Source organism: Artibeus jamaicensis, unplaced genomic scaffold (assembly GCF_021234435.1).
Source record: "Artibeus jamaicensis isolate MK-2021 breed Jamaican fruit bat unplaced genomic scaffold, CSHL_Jam_final contig_2259, whole genome shotgun sequence".
NCBI lineage: Eukaryota > Metazoa > Chordata > Mammalia > Chiroptera > Phyllostomidae > Artibeus > Artibeus jamaicensis.
In genome coordinates this window covers 3429038-3445774 of record NW_026521468.1, presented here as the reverse complement: position 1 = coordinate 3445774, position 16737 = coordinate 3429038, and the positions used below count along the sequence as shown (strand labels likewise).

At 53.6% G+C, this 16737-nt stretch overlaps 2 protein-coding genes across 2 annotated transcripts; one reads left to right on the top strand and one right to left on the bottom strand.

Moving 5' to 3' along the window:
- Positions 1 to 3354: 3354 nt before the first annotated feature.
- Positions 3355 to 4714, bottom strand: LOC119061590 (C-C motif chemokine 3-like). Its single transcript, XM_037162189.2, has 3 exons — positions 4631 to 4714; positions 3862 to 3976; positions 3355 to 3445 (listed from the first exon to the last, which is right to left on the bottom strand). The coding sequence occupies exons 1-3, from the start codon at positions 4704 to 4706 to the stop codon at positions 3355 to 3357; spliced, it is 282 nt and encodes a 93-aa protein (XP_037018084.2). The 5' UTR covers positions 4707 to 4714.
- Positions 4715 to 14664: 9950 nt separating this feature from the next.
- LOC119061574 (C-C motif chemokine 4) lies at positions 14665 to 16534 on the top strand. Its single transcript, XM_037162160.2, has 3 exons — positions 14665 to 15014; positions 15490 to 15604; positions 16144 to 16534. Exons 1-3 carry the CDS (start codon positions 14939 to 14941, stop codon positions 16229 to 16231), a joined length of 279 nt encoding a protein of 92 aa, XP_037018055.2. The 5' UTR covers positions 14665 to 14938; the 3' UTR covers positions 16232 to 16534.
- The last annotated feature ends 203 nt before the right edge of the window (positions 16535 to 16737 follow it).

Below are 16737 nucleotides of genomic sequence, written 5' to 3'. Positions count from 1 at the left end.
AACTTTGTGAGGCCGCTGGACCCCCCCACAGAGGAGGGGCCAGAAGGACAATGACAGCATCTGTGGGCCGGGCCTGGACCCTTTTGTCTTGGAGCCACAAGGTTTGTTTATCCGAGCTTCTTGGAGTTGGGTTTGTTGGCTTGTTCGTTGTCCTCCTTGAAACCACCAGGATCCTGAGAAGTATCTCCTGTGCAGAGGAGACACAGGGTCTATGGAAAGCCACGGCCCCAAGCTGAAAGGCAGGGCTGGCTTCACTGGAAGAGGAGGAGGGAATTTGACAAACAGCCTGTGGAATGAGAGTGGTTTTTAGACTCTGTTGTGCATGGAAACGCTGGGGGTTGGTTAAAACACAGCCGGCTGTGCCCCACCCTCCAGAGGAGGGAGGGGCGCTGGGAATTTGCATTTCCCACAAGCTCCCAGGAGCTGCTGGTGCTGAGCTCCGGCACCACCGCCTTTGGGAGCTGCTCTTCTGCGGCACCACGGTTGTGGGCTGTTGTCTGGTTGGTGCCCAGGTCCTGTGCCAAACACGGAGGAGGCAGCATTAAAGAAATTGGTAGGTGAGACCTTGAACATCGGATATAAAAGCTGCATCTTGCATCTATCAGTAAGGTCCTTCTAGAAGGAATTTAGGCTATTTTGACTGGGCTCACCTAAAATCAGGAAAGGGGGAAAAATCAGCTTTGCTAAGAGAGGCCTCTCCAACCTGTAGGCTATCGCCAGTAATACCGAGTCTGGAAGGACTGTAAATGCAGGCATTTCTGCTCCAAGCTGAAGGTAGTGTGAGCTGAGGCAGCAAGGTGGGAGACCATGGGAGAGAAGCTGGGGCCCATCTGGGGCCCTCACTTCCCCTCCCCTCATCCCACCATGAAATATTTGTCTTACTTAAACTGGACAGCAAGCTCCTTGCCAAGGGGGGTGCATATTTCTGCTGGGCATCAAATACTTATCACTTCCGCACATTGCCCAGCTCTGCAGGGGCCAAGGTGAAGGTCGGGGTCTCTCACCTGAGGGCTAGGAGGTAGGGCCTGAGGGCTGACTGTGGTCCTGGGCCTGTGCTGGGAAGCACACATTCCCAACCCCAGTTAAAACGCAGGACAGATGCCTGGACGAGCTCTCTGCTCCTGGTTGTTTAGCCCGTAGAATGGATCAGAAGCAAAGAGATCAGAATCCTACTGTATTAGAAGGGTGTCGCATTGCCAAAGAAACCCCAGGACCCGCCAGAAATGGCCGTTGATTGCTCAACACCAAAGGCAGACCCCAGGCTCCTAACGCGCAGCCCCCAGAGAAGGGCTCTTCCCCACCCCACGCGTGTGTCCACGGGGGACATTCCTCAGGGAGGCCAACCAGGAGGCGGACCAAGGACGGCACTCACACCTCAGACTCTGAAAGGCCCTGCGGACACGCTAACAGTGCAGTCCCCACTCCTCCTTCCATGGCACGGCGGTCTCTGTTCTGTCACTCTGTTCACACTTGTATCAGGGAGCGGCGAGCTGGTCAAGCTTCTCGTTTGGTTTTGGGGTGTGGGGACTTAAGGAACAGGTCGGTGTGAGTGAGCAGGTTCTGTGTGTCCCGCGGTGCTGGAAGCTGAGGAAGAAGAAGGGGGGTCACCTGCGCTGCTTCTTCGGAGAAAGGGTGCGTTGCTCCTGTTTTCCTGAGAGCACCTTGACACTTGTCACAGGTGTGGGTGGCAAAGTTGGTAGGGGAATGGGGCCCTTCTGACAGATGGGGATTGTGCAGTGTTGCCAGGGAGAGGCTGGTGTGTGTGTGTGTGTGTGTGTGTGTGAGAGAGAGAGACACGAAAGCCAAGGGCGAAAGGGCTTCTTCCGCCTCATTGCCCTCATTACCTAATTGTACTCCAAAGAGTTTGATCATTACAATCCCAAACTAATTTGGGGTATAAAAAGTAGATTATTTTAAACAAAATGAAATAATCAACATGGCTTATAAAAATGAACACGTTTGAGTCTCCCACAGGTCTTCTGAATTTCTCCTTCTTTAGCAGAAAGGACCCTGGCTCAGTGTACATTTCTTACAGTTATAATGGTAACTCAGGCAACGAGCCCAGTAAACAGCTCGGCTTCCTCAGCAAAACCTCTGAATGGGATCCTGCCCCACGCGCAGGCCAGCCAGCCTTCTCTTCAACATCAGCCGTGCATTGCGTGGGGCAGGGTTCACGGGAAGCGGGTGACGGCACCACATGCAGACAAGCACAGCTCTGATGAACCCTGTTCGACCATCTCAGGGACTCTCGGCTGTTGACCTGCATGTGGAAAAGCTGATAAGCCTAATAGAAACACCACTTTTCAGTTCCACATCTAAAAATTCCGGTATGAGTGGTTTAAACAGTCACTGCTTGGGGTTTGAGTACAGCTGGATGGAGCTTTGGGAAATCACTTGGCCACTGGTTACGAAGATAGTCTGTAGTTATGTCAAAGTCTAGTTCAGGAACTCAGTGGCGCCATTCTCTGTGTGACCTTGGCCAGGCTGCTTAATCTCTCTGAGCCCCAGCCCCAGGCCACCCTTCTGTCCAGTGAGGGTATTAATCGTCCCTAAGCTACACCATCTCCCTGTGAGGATGGCATAGACACTTCGTAAAAAGCGCTTGGCCTGGACTAAGTCTCAAAGATGTTAGTAATCGCTATTTAAAAAGCTTGATTTATCTAAAGATGCACTATGAATAGCCTCCTTAATGCTATCCATTCAGGAGTGGATTCTCCGAGAGCGTGTATATTATAATTTGATTTATGGAGCATGCGTCGTCTCAGTGCCCCGGAAGTGTGGCCCCAGCGCACGGCAGCCTCGTGGTGGCTCCCCTTCCATCTCCCGGTTTCCCTCCAGTTCGCATCTTCCTGCCCTTTTCTATTATTCCTTTCAACCAGCGGTTCTGACTTGCCAAATGCATAAAGCCAAACTCAACCCCAGTTTCCCTTTTAGAAGAGCATCTTTATTTCTTCTGCAGGCTGAACCCAGCACTGGACAGAAACATTTCACACGTGTGGGTCCAGCCACATGGTGGCTTTGGCGTCACTTCCGCCCAGGACAAACTGATGACCGTCACGCAAACTTGCCAGTCACAGTGCAAGTGAAGGGGCAGGGGAGGGTGGTGACAGGTGCCCTGAGATCTGCTGGAGCAAATAGTCCCAAACACAGTGTGACATTGAAAATATGCTAGAAAAATTAAATAGTATAAATAAGTTGAAATTTCAGTTGGGAAGTGTCCTGGAGTGCGGGTGTTTGCCGCTGCCAGCCCCCAGGAGAGGTGGCTGTGGGGAAAGCAGGGCTGTTTCCAGGGCTCGGGCCTGTGCGTCCCGTTGGCCCCCTGAGGTCCCTGGGCTCCTCGAAGCTTCCGGGCCGTCAGGCGTTCAGCTCCAGGTCCGTGATGTACTCCTGGACCCAGGCCTCCCTGGGGTCGGCACAGACCTGCCGGCTTCTTTTGGTTAGGAAGCTGTGGAGAGGAGGGGATGGGTCACACACCCAGCGACCCGGCAGGGGGGCCTGGGCCCCGCCGAGGCCCCTGCACCCCACGCTCTGCCCTGCTCGCTCTCTCAGGGATCCTTTGGCCATCTCAGACCAGGGGGCTGCTCTCACTGACGCAGGGAGCCCTTCCCAGGACCCTGCTGCTGCTGCTGCCTCCTTCTCCCCACTCCTTCCCTCTGGGCTGCGCCGGCCCCCACCCTGACTCGGCAAGTCCCCCCCTTCAGGTCAGGTCACCCCCGGGAGACCAGGGTCTGGCATAGCCGAGAGGGTGTCCTGGAGGGCGGGCCTTCCCAGGACGCCACCCCTGGCCTGCTGTGCCCTTGGGCACTGCCTCCACTCCACACTCTCCCCATCTCCCCAGGGCTGGACAGGACTGGCACTTACATGACCCCGGCCTTGGAGCACTGGCTGCTGGTCTCGAAGTAGTCGGCTATGAATTTACGCGGAACCTGCCGGGAGGTGTAGGAGAAGCAGCAGGCGGTCGGGGTGTCAGAGCCAACTGTGGAGGAAGGGACAGAAGGAGCCTGAGTCACGGTGCAGGAGAAGAGGCAGGTCTGAGGTCTGATCCGGAGAGGGTGAGGAGACACGGAACAGCACGGCCCTGCTCAGTGTGTGGGCTGGGTGTTTCTGCCAAAACTTTCCCTGTCTCGGTCCTTGTTTCTCTCTGTATCCACCTGCCTCTTTGAGTCTTCATCGTGGGCGCTGTCTTTCTCTCGGTGCTACAAACACCCAAGCAGACTGTTTTCTAATCTCCCTTCAAGAAGCGGTCCCGGGCAAGAGAAGCCTCGGACATACCTCCTAAGACACCCAAGGGACGGAGCTCTCTCGGGGACCTAGGATGACTTAGTGGAAGAACAATACCACTGGGCTTGCCTCTGGCAAACTCATTTGCTTAGGCCCCTATTTTGCCATCTGTAAAATGGGACCGAGACTCCCCTGCCCCACCCTGGCTCTCAGATGCGGGGACCAAGCTAGCTAACACCCCTTTGTAAGATGAAAATGAGTCTTGCAGGACAAAAGCGAAGAGGCTTTATAACCCTTTAAGAAGTTCTCTATTTCCCCTCATGGGCTCTCCAGACCACAAGAAAAGATGGCTGTGGTCTGAGTGTGGCCGGAGCGTCGGGTCACCCACAGAAACAACACAGAGACTCACATGGTGCCGAGGAGACCTGGCCGCAGAGGGCCGCGGCGCAGAGCAGGACGGCCAGCGCAGCCCCAGAGACCTTCATGATGCCGAGCCGCGGGTGTGTGGGCTTGAGTGTCGGGAGAGCAGAGGTGGGAGTGGGCACTCGCTGCTGGCTGCGTCCCTCTGCAGTGCAGGGCCATCTCCCCTGCCCTTTATAGGCCCCCCGGGCGGATGGGGAAATGGAATCCGGGCGCGAGAGGGGAAAGTTTTAAGCATCGTGGTGCTGTCAGGCCGAGTGTTGCACAACGCGGTCCTGGGAGACCGCAGGGGCTTGGGACACCCAAGAATAGCCTCTCTGAGCTGTGAGTCGGAGCCCACAACTCGTGACTTGTTCTGGTTTCTCATGAGGAAATGGTTTCCCCCGAGAGCAGGATGAGAGAGGTGTTTCTAGATTCAGGCTATTCTTAGCCGGCCACTTATTCCCTAGAAACCGATGCAGGCGCGAACGCTCCAGCTCCGGCCTTCGGGTGGGGCTGGAACTTCTGTGCTTCCCCGGCGGCTCAGGCACGTGGACGGGGTGGGCGGGATGATGCAGTGGAAGGTTCCAGCCTCCTCCGATTGCAAAGCACTGAATTAAGAAATCCCCACTAGAGGACTAGGAAGCATGAGGTCATGTTTCTGTCATTTGTCTATTCATCTCACGGTCACTGAATGACTAGGTCACTGGGTGAAACACAAGTTCAGGATCGTGAAGATACATTAGGCGTGGGTGTTAATATGTCAGGAGCCTAAAAATATTTATACCTGGTAACCTAAAGGACACATTTTATGGAAGGAGCTCTAAAGAAAGAAACCCAAATGGAGAAGCAACATCAAACATAAAGATATTTCTGGCCCAGCATCTAAAATAAGGAACCCTATTCTCCTCTCTCAGGAGTGGTAAAGTGAGTTACCATATGCCCCCGTGGTTATTATTGAACCCTCACACTGAATGAAGTGTAGTAGGAGAAATAGAATATCACTTGTAGAAAAGATGAAAAATTGTACAAATTGTATAAGATGAAGAGTTGCACGAACGTATATGCACCAATGACAAATACTGTAACTCTATCTATGTACCTATGTGGTTTACATGTATGAAGTCCAGGCATGGAAGGGACAGAAGGCATTGCAGATGTATGGACATTGCGTTCTGTCCCGAGGAAGGCCCTGGCGTAGCAACAGTGCTGACGTATGTGGGGAAGAGCTCTGGGTGGATAATCGTCTTGTTTTTCCCTTTCTCTGGAGTTCTCTGTTTTTTTGTTTTTGTTTTTTGAAGTGAGACTGCATTGCCTTCTTCATCAGCTCACACATTTACAAACACGTCTTGTTTTAAAATAGCTACAAGGACCCGCATCAGAAAGGAGGTTGTTGTCAGCTGTTGAACTTTAATCTGAAAGACATTTTCGAGAAATGCGCCCAAGTTCCTGTCCAATGGCCTTTGCTAAAATAGAGCCTTGATTTCCATTTCTCCAAACTATTTTAAGGAACCTGTAGATATTTATGTAAATCATGCCAAGTTTAAAGCAGTTGAATTTTTTCTTATTCTTTTTCACTCCTAATTTCAGTGGTCTGAGAGGGCCTGCCGCCTCAGGTCTGTGTGTGTCCTCCTCCATTCTTTCTTATGTTATTGTTACTTAATGAATAAGCATAAATCACATTTGATAATGAGGAATAGACTTAGTTCTTGGTAATGGTCTTTGTCCTGTGCATCCCCGAGGTGCAGGAGGAGCAGGAAGCGTCCATAACCAGGCAACCCCAGCACTCAGCAGAAAGTGCTCCGATTCCCTGGAGAAAGATAAACCAAAGCAGTCCCCTGTGTGTGTGTGTGTGGGGGGGGGTCTTGAAGAAGTCTTCACAGAACGGATGGAACTCTGGTTGTGTCTGGGAAGCCATGGAGGATTCGGACACGCGTCGCTGGGGAGGCGCCGGTGGAAACTGCCGGCTCGGGAGGCGGAGAGAGCGGCGTCTGCGCAGCTTCGGACGGTGGAGCCAAGGTGGGCGCTGAAGCTAAACCGGGGCCAGACCACAGGGCTTCGATCTCCCCCGAAAGAGGCTAGAACAACGGCGGAAACCAGACGTGAGCGGAGGGCGGCCACGCCCGAGGGATTCTCTCCTTCCTGTCTCCCGAGCATCTGCCTCTGAAGTCGCACGGGCTGTTTCCATCCCACCCCTACAATGGCCAACGCCGGCTCTGAGGGGTCAAAGCAAAGACCAGATCCGGGGCCGCAGCGGGTCCCACGGAGGCCTTGGCATCCAGGTGTCTTCCCTTATGGCTGTCGGTTCTGCAAGTGCAGCCCGTCACTTGTGTCATTGGAAACTCCAGCTCACAGGCCACACCACCTCCTCCTTGAGCACCTCCTCTGCCCGGACTCAGCGGGCTCCCTGAACTGCAGTTATCCCCTCATCTGCTTCGCGCCCACGACGCAGGTTCCGAGGGCTGGCGCCTCAGAGTGGGGGGGGAGGACAAGAAGAAGGAAATGGAAACTGCTGAGCCAGCCTCTTTCTGGTTAGAGAGTTATTACTTCCCTCCCCGATGACAGCACTTACCACGAGCTGTTACAATGTGCAACTGATCCGATTTCCCCTCAAAACATGTAGCCCGGGTCCTGTTGTTGGCTTTGCACCAACTTCACACCATGTCTTGTTGGTGCCTTTAATAAAGGCGGCTTCTTGGGTATAAAATTTCTAACCCTGCAGTGTGTGGAGGGCAGTACTGTCTGAGGTTTTACGCACTCTCTGGGGGTCTTGGAACGTATCCCCCGAGACAAGGGGGAACTGCTATGTTCAATCACTGACTGTGTCGCATTTCAAACGAAGTGTGTCTGCTTCCCACCAACTCCCGCTGCCACTGTCCAAGGTCCGGTGTCACCATTTCCTACCACGACAAGGGGCTGTAGGAGTGTCCTAGCAATCGGTTTTTCTTCCAGTTTGCCTCCCTCACCTCTGTCCTGCCTTGTCGCAGCAGCTAAAGCAAGTTTGCAAAAGTGCAAGTCAGTCTCTGCCCCTGCCTGTTAAAAACCCTTCCGACACTTGGCGTTGTTTCTGGCTTGAAATGGGGGGTCTCTCCCTCTGTGGCTGCGTCTCCCGTTACCTTAAAACTCCCAGGAAACCAAGACTCAGCCCTGTGACCCGACGTGTTTCCTCGAAATTGCAGGTCTCTCTTCTGCTTCCTACCAGTGAGCTGTCAGCCCGGCGGGGGGCAACTTCCCCTTCTTGTAGGTCACAGGGCAGGGAGAAGCACCACAAACACACAGGCGTGTGCCCCTCGGCAGCCGCAGAGATGAACGTTTTAGCACAAATAGGGAAAACCGCTTTTAATTCTCTTAGTTTGCTAAGGAAAAGAGAGAAACCCATGGATTCCACTGTTTAAAGATAGGCAATATGTAAACCTAAAAGACATTTTACATCATAATTACAACACTTTGGCCATTAACTTTTAACACACATTTATAAGAAGCACATTTTCCTTTTCTGATTGACTTACACTCCGGAAACACACCTCTTTGGTGTCATTTCCAAATCTACCACGGTTGGCTGTGTGTTCTTCCGTAGGTTACGGATCTGTGCCTCAGCTTCCTAATGTCCGACAGGGATGATCATAGTAGAATTAAATGCATTAGCATCTGTATGCCGTGGCTGGTGTGGCTCGGTGGATTGAGTGCCAGCCTGAGAACCAAGAGTGTCGCCAGTTCGATTCCCAGTCAGGGCACATGCCTGGGTTGCAGGCCAGGTCCCCAGTGGGGGGCACGCAAGGGGCAACCACACGTTGACCTTTCTCTTCCTCTCTTTCTCCCCCCATTCCCTTTGCTCTAAAAATAAATTAATTAAATATTTAAAAAAATAAAGTAAAGAGACTAGCATCTGTAATAGAATTGGAACATCGCTGGCTCATAGTAAGTGTCCTCGCCGCCATCAGCAATTTAGCAAGACAAGAGGAATGAAGGGGACCAGACATTGGACTGAAGAAACTGGGGAGCAGAGCCTGCTGGGAAGCTACAGCCCCCCACCCCCCGGGGACCACAGCAGCGTGCTCCCCCAGGGGACTAACACTCCTCCCTTTGCCCCTCCACTACTGGATTGTTGGGGGGGACACTGGGGGAGGGGCTGGACCACAGACGCCTGTCAGTGTAGCTGGGGTGGGGGGTGTAAACCCATCCAAAGCCTAGGAAAGCCTGGGAAGTTGAATGGAAATCTTGAAAAGCACCTGGTCCTTTCCAAACCCCAGCTCCTGGTTATAATCCCAGGGGAACGAAGCACCCGCTCGCTCTCACTCAACCGCTGATGCACTCACGCCCTGTTCATCCGTGCACGCCTCTGTCCGGGAGCCCACGACCAGGGGGTTCAGTGGCTTCGGCTCCAGAAGGACTAACCTCTCTCTCTCTCTATCTCTGCCTCTATGACCTGCACTCGCATGGGGCACACACCTGTTGTCTCCATGGCCTTGTGGCCCTAGCAACCACACGGCCCATGGCCACGGTGGAGACTCCACACGCAGGCCCGAGGAGAGAGCCTGAATACGGCAGCTGAGCTGGCCGGGTGCTGCGCTGGACCGTACTTCAGTATGGAGCAGAAACTCCGGACATTGGCTATCAACTCGTCCTTGCTGAGGCACAGCTGGACTCTCCATGGTGAGATGGACAGAGATGGAACGTTGGGAAGTCAGGTGGGGAACCCGCTCCATTTTACACCGTCGATGAAGTTCCCCGCAGAGCCACACCCTCCCATGCAGGTCCGAGGAAGTTCTTCCCCTCGAAACACCGCGAGGACTCATTCTCCACCAACGATGCTGTCAGTTACTATTACTATTGCTGAATATTTCCATTCATCTATTTCATGTATTTCAAAGAGGGCAGGCTTCTTGTTCTTTGCCTGAGTAACCCTACCCACACCCTCTTTCCCTGGCTGATCACCCTTCAGGTCTCAGCTCAATTTATGATAGAGGAAAATCAGAGCAACCTGAGTGACTGACCTAAGCAACACAATGGTTAAAGATAAATTTTGGCATAAAATGTAGGTATGTCCATGCAATAAAATATGGCGCATGCTAATTTTTGAATAACTTTTGAGTTTTTAATGAAAGGGAAGAACATATAGTAACAGTAATAAGATAGACTAGCTCAAGAAAGACTGTGAAGTAACAAGAGTAAAATGCAAAACTTTGTGCAGAACACCGGGTAAGTTTTGTTTGCTAATTCGTGATTTCTGTATTTTTCTGAATTTTACATGGTGACCATGTATATTTGCTATGGAAAAGAATATTACACAAATACAGATTTTTACAAAAGTCAGACATCATATTTTGGGGAGGCCTTTTTAGACGCTTCGCTACCACTTTCCAAAACACGTGCCCCCTGGGCCCATCTCCGGGCCTGTCCTGCAGTCGGTACTGTTACTGAACGTTTCCTCTCTTGCTGGACACTCCAGCCGGGCAAGAGCTGGGAACAGGGAGAAAAGCTCCGGTGGAGGGAAGGAAGGTGCCCTGTGAAGAACGCCGAAGGCCTTCTTGAACCCCTCAAATCCTGGTGAGCCCTGAAGCTTCTCTCAGGAACTTAACACCCCCCGACGTCGCTGCACCCGCCTCCCGCATGGCTGCGGAAGGGCAGGCTGCGGCCGGAGCCCGAGGCTCTTTCCGCTGGAAGAAGAGCGAGGCAGGCAGCCTGTGGGGCACAGGGTGGCTTCCCCGATGAACAGCTGCCACCAGCTCACTCTCCTCCAGACTCCGAGCCCTGAGTCCTGAGCTTTGGATAATCGTGGGCTTGTTTCTTCAGTCCGCAATCCCATCTCTCCCGAGTGACTTGGCTCCCATACTGGCAACACTGAAGGACTTACTTCTCCTTGATTTGCTCTCTGGGCAAAATGACCGTGTGTTCCAGCTCACCTTGGATTTCCAGTTCAGGAGCTGCTTGCAAGCAGGTCCCCAGCATTCCGCCTCCTTGTGGCCAGTGCTCTCGGCCCCAACGCCCCGTGGTCTCCCGACCCTCATGCACCTCAGCACTCTCATTCTGGGGAAACACAGAACACCGAGATTGGCCACCTCCGTGTCCTGCTCCTCAGCCGCTTTGTGACCTCCCTGAGGGTCTGGCGCCTTCGGAGACCCCCACGCATGTGTCTCAGAGGGGCCAGGCCTGTGAAGGAAGCCTGGTCATCTTTGGACCAGGAGTTGGAAGACCCTGGGTCTTACCACACATCCTGTGTGACCTTGACCAAGTCTTTTTTTTTATTTATTTATTTATTTCTTTCTTCCTTCCTTCCTTCCTTCCTTCCTTCCTTCCTTCCTTCTTCCTTCCTTCCTTCCTTCCTTCCTTCTTCCTTCCTTCCTTCCTTCCTTCCTTCCTTCCTTCCTTCCTTCCTTCCTTCCTTCCTTCCTTCCTTCCTTCCTTTCTTTATTTATTTATCTTTAGAGGGGAAGGGAAGGAAAGGAGAGAGGGAAACATCAATGTATGATTGCCTCTAGTGTGTTCCCTGCTGCAAACTGGCCTGCAGGGAACTGGCTTGCAACCCAGGCATGTGCCCTGACTGGGAATTGAACTGCGATCCTGTGGTTCGCAGACCCGTGCTCAATCCACTGAGCTACACCAGTCAGGGCTTTGACCAGGTCTTTTAATTTCTCTAGGCTTTGCTACAGTAGCAAAGCAGACTGGGATCAGATAAAACCTTGGACGTGGATGTGTTGGAGGAAATCAAACGTACCAGGGCCTGTGCAAGGCCCGTGACTGCTGGGTTCCAGTCCTGTGTGCAGATGACAGAGGCTGGGAGGGTGAAAGGACGAAGTAGATGTGAAAGTGTCCCGAGTGGAGTTGTGAGCACAGGGCCAGGGAAGGGTGTGGAAGGGGAAACTCTATGTCACCCCAAGCGAGGGGAAGTGAAAGGTTTCCCCGGAGCGAGGGGGAAGGGGCACGCAGAGGCCCCCGGAGTGGCCTGAGACCGCGGTGACTTCTGCTCTCGCTTCTTGCACTCCGGAGCTGCAAAGATCCAGTCCTAAAATAGTATCCCTTACCACGAAACCACTGAGTCTGTGGGCTGAGGGGAGGGGGAGGAAGGGAATTATTAACTCATCAGGGCTGGGAATTACCTTTCAAAGAGAGTGTGAGAATGTCCAGTTCGTTCTTACCTCACTCAGCTAAATGGAGTTTGCACGCGGGGTCCATGTTACCTTCATACCCGCTTCCCTGAACACTGGTGGTTTGGCTGCCTCTGGACACTTATCAAACAAGCATTTACTGAACACCTACTGTGTACACAGAGGTGGGCATAACACACTTTCTGCATCAAGGAGCTCGCTGTCCACTGGGGGAGGCGATCGAAGAGGCGAGATGCTCCGGGTGACGTGCTGGGGACAGCCCAGGATCTGTGGGGACACAGAGGGACACGCAGCGTCCAGCGGAGAAGAGGTTGGGGAAGCTTCCCTAGAGAAGACGAGCACTTTTTTTTTTTGCTGTGTATTTGAGAGGCATTTGTTATCATTCCCCACTACCTGTTACTTAGAAACAGCCTCAGTGTGTACATCTTAGAGGGCACTGGTTTAGCTAAACATGTTGGCACAAGCCCTTTGTACTCTTGGTGTCGAACTTCACTAATGCAAACACAACATCACTGTTGGGACCTCCGTGAGCCAAAGATGAAACCAAGGCTGGGAAGCAACGGCCAGACTCTCACGATGTGGCTCCATGTGGGCTCATCACCCATTCCTGTCCGTCGTCATCCTCCTAACGCCCCAGAGCAGGGCTCTTCGAATCCTCCATGGCGGGAAGTGCGGCACAGCCCGCTCACTCAGATGGAGGTCTCCGTGTCAGGGGCTCCTCCTGGGTGCACAGTGGGCCTTAGACTTGACCTGGAGCTATCTGTCTACGGTGAGGGATGTGCTGATGTTCTGTTCCTGCCTTTATTCCACCCCATGGGATAGTTATTTCTTTTTTAAAATAAGATTTTATTTATTTATTTTTAGAGAGGAGGGAAGGGAGGGACAAAGAGAGGGAGAGAAACATCAGTGTGTGGTTGCCTCTCTCGAGCCCCCTACTGGGGACCTGCCCTGCCACCAGGCACGTGCCCTGACTGGGAATCAAACCAGCAACCTATTGGTTCGTAGGCTGGTGCTCAATCCACTGAGCCACACCAGCCAGGGCTAGAATAGTTATTTCTGTTGCTGTCAACACCATCACTGCGGGGAGGAATGGGGCTTCATTCTGTTCCGCCTTCCCTGACAAAAAGCAGACGGCTTCTGCATTGGGTTGTGCATGAACGGCATGGGTAACAGAGTCTGGTAAAGTCCAGGGAACACAGACACGTCCTTTGTCCCCTAGAGCCAGGTCCTCCTCCAGCTAGGAGAGACCGTGAGAGATGCTGGGGGGGGGGGAGGGTGGAGCAGAGAAGTACAATTTGTGTGTGTGTGGGGGGCAGTAATATGAGGTAGGATGACATTGAACTGTATTTAGTGACCCTGCAGTACCCCAAGATGCCGCTGTGCCCCCTTCAATCCCACTTCGCTACAGCACCCAGGGTGCATGGTTTCCTGTTTTCACACTTTATTTGTTTTTTCTCAGGGTAGAGGCAGGTGGCGATGGGGCCGGGGTGGGCAGGTGGGGGTGGGCAGGTAGGTGGTGGTGGGCAGGTGGAGCTGAAGGTGGACAGAGATCTCAATCTGATCATCCCAGTCGTCCTCACTGGCCCAGGCAGGTGCTCCTGTCAGCCTGGCTTTCATGGGGTTCACCGAGTCACCTTCAAGTTGGCTGCAGGTCTCAGGGCTGAGGCCTCCCACAAAGCAGCCACCAAGCCAGGCAGGGCTTTATGGGAACGTGAGGAATTCCCCGTCGGCGGCTGGGAAACAGCCATGTGTGTGGAATACATGTTTGATCCATGACACAGGCAAACTCCTTGCTGAGTCTATTTAATCCCATTTTTGTACCAGAGAGACATTCTCTATTTTCTTTTTTAATTAAAGTTGACCTTCAACATCATCGTATATTAGTTTTAGGGGCACAGCATAATGGTAGACACATAACTTACGAAGGTAAAAACGGCGAAGGGATTGAGAGGCACAAACTGGCGTTTACAGAATAGTCCCAGGGACGTAAGTGCAGCAGAGCGAATACCGTCAATAATATTGTGGCAACTGCACGTGGGGTCCGACGGGGGCTGGACCTGCTGGGGGGACCCCTTTGCAAGTTGCAGGTGAATGACGGGGAGGCCTGCTCCATCTGGGCCTTCCACACCGGATCCTCGCTGATCTCTCCCTCCTTTTCTATTACGGCTCCAAGGGAACGAACGGGAGCCTTTCTGTCTTTTCCCTGCTGCTCCCTCCTTGTTCTAGAACCGACTGACCCATCCTCTTCCTCCTCCTGAGTTCGGCCCTCGTAAGCTGGCTCTCTGTGCGTGCCCAGGCCCCTGGCGGGCAACCGCTTCTCTCCGCGTGGTCACATTGCACATTGGAGGCAACAGGGCGGAGAGAATGGATTTTAGAGTCGGGAGACTCTGGCTCCCAATCTGGGCACTGCCACTTAAGACTGTAGCCGTGAGGTTATCAGTGGGCCCCCCCATCCATGATCTTCATGCCCGCCCCCCGAACAGCAATTGCACCCCTCTAAAGGTGGTGGTGGGGTTTGGCGTCACAGTCTCGGGCAGCCAGCCCGGGGCCTGGCACACAGTAGACAATTCAGTAAGTGGATTATTGTCCTGCCGGGCTCTCCTGCACACTCAGTGCGGGACTCTTTATGCCCGAGGAAGATGCAGGGCACTAAGGTCACTCAGCCCAGCAGAGGGAGGCCCAGGAACGTGACCTCTGGTCCCAGCTCCCCCTTCCTTCTTGAGGCCGGGCCTGTGGCAACTCTGGAAACAGTGACGAGAAGCCTCCGGCTTCTGGAGGTGCCAACCGCCGAGAGCAGCATGGTTCTCGTCTGCACGCCTCACCCAGGAGGTGTGAAGGTTTCATCCTTCCTCTCGGGTTTACGGTCGCCGCCTCAGTCCCGGCCACTGCCTTTGGCGTACCACTTCCCTCTTCGGCACAGCCCCCTTCGCCCTTCCTCCTCCTCCTCCTCCTTTCCTGCCTGATAACATCACCCTGGGGGGAACGTGATGAGCTCCTGGGTGTCAGCCAGCTTCACTTTCCTTCTGGACACCATGACATCATCTCTGGCCTGGAAGTTCCATTGGCCTCCAGTGCCCCCGCCTCTGTCCCAGCCCTCAGAGGTCCTATAAAGAGGGGATCCCAACTCAGCATCAGCACAGAACACAGCAGGGTTCTGGAGCTTCTGGGGTCTGCAGTCTCAGCTCCGAGAAAGCCTCTTCTCCGCCGAGACCATGAAGCTCTGCGTGACTGTCCTCTCACTCCTCGTGCTCGGGGCCGCCTTCTGCTCTCCCGCGCTCTCAGCACCGAGTAAGTGTGGCCTTTCAGCTGCTACTTCCAGAGCCACAACCAGGCTTTCCAGCTGGGGCTGGTCCAACCGTGGCCTCTGGGGATGGGACGAGGGAGAGCTGGGAAGATTTATAAGTAGCCTGACATTACGTGTTGTGTCTACTAGACATTCAGTAATGTTCGAGTTCCTGTTTTCTTAAGAAACAGTAACCAGCAGACTTGTGTAAGAAAGGGCCCGTCTTTCTGTGTGTCTTGGTTTCCTCATCAGTTAAACAGAGTTAGACACGTGCCCTGGGACCCAAGCCAGGTCCACGATCTTCCCTTAGGATCCTGCGTTCAGGAAAAGACTCCTACGCAGCGTGGCTGGGGTTGGATACAAGGGACCGTATTTGGGGGTCTGTTAGCTCCCCAGAGATACTGCTTGAATATCTGTAACTAGAAGCCAGAGGGACAGCTCCCTGCGGGGCCTTGACCTCACCTGGGCCTTTCTTTCCAGTGGGCTCAGACCCCCCCACCGCCTGCTGCTTCTCCTACACCACGCGGCAACTTCCTCGAGACTTTGTGGTGGATTACTACGAGACCAGCAGCCTGTGCTCCCAGCCAGCTGTGGTGTAAGTACCGGCTTCTGGGCCGCTGTGGGAGGCCAGGACGAGGGCCGCAGAGACAAGGGGCCCACTTTGGGCAGGGACAGGACCTAACAGTGGGGTGGCAGTTCTCAGGGCTGACGCCCTCCCGGAAAGCGGTAAAGAACAGAGTCGTGAAGTCACCTGTGGAGTCCTGGAGGGGGCCAGGAAGGAGTAAAGGGACAAGACACTGGGGTTCTGGGAAGGAAATGAGCCAGAGGCTAGGAAACCAGGAACTGTGGGCTGATTGCTTCAACCACACTTAGAAGAGCACGTGGAGAACTTATTGCTAGGAGCGCCAGGGGAGGAATGGGAAGATATAGCCGTGCTGATTGTAAAACTGATCGGTTCCTGATGTGGGCAACCCTGAGGCCACGGCTAAATCCAGGGGGGAAGTTACAAGGAGTCCACTTCCAGTGTGACCCCGGGAAAGGCCCTGCCACCCACCGGAGCTGTCCGACATACGGGCTGTGGTCAAGCAGACAAGGGCCCCTGAGATTCTCATCTCTCTTCTCCTTCCCCCACAGATTCCAGACCAAGAGGGGCAGACAAGTCTGTGCCAACCCCAGTGAGCCCTGGGCCCAGGAGTACATCAACGACCTGGAGCTGAGCTGAGCTGAGCCGCCCCGGGCGCAGGGCCGGGTCTCCAGGGGAGGCTGCCGGAGCCTGGCGCTTCTCAAGCCAGATGCACTTTCTCCTCGTTCACCACCCCTCCCAGTGGTCCCCGTCCCTTCTCGTAATTTAATCTTTATGATGTGCTGTGTTGTCGTGTTTGGCGTTGTTTCCATAATTTATGTTGGTTTTACCGAAGGACACATGTCCCCCTCGGTGACGGTCCATCCGCACTGTTTGTCTGCTCTTGCACCTACGCAGGTAATGCAGGCGCTTCTGTGTTTTCATAATAAAGCTGAAAAAATACAGACAGTTTCTCTGTGTTTTCCTTTGATCTGGTATGAAGGGGACTGCCTGGTTTATGAATAGGGACCAACCAGCATTTCCAGACGCAGTAAGAATGTACCATTTCTGAGGACTCCTGACGGGCTAAATGCTCTAAAGCCAAGACCTCGCTTAGTACTTTCGACAGGATTTTAACACCCTTACGAAGTGGGGACTCTTACCTC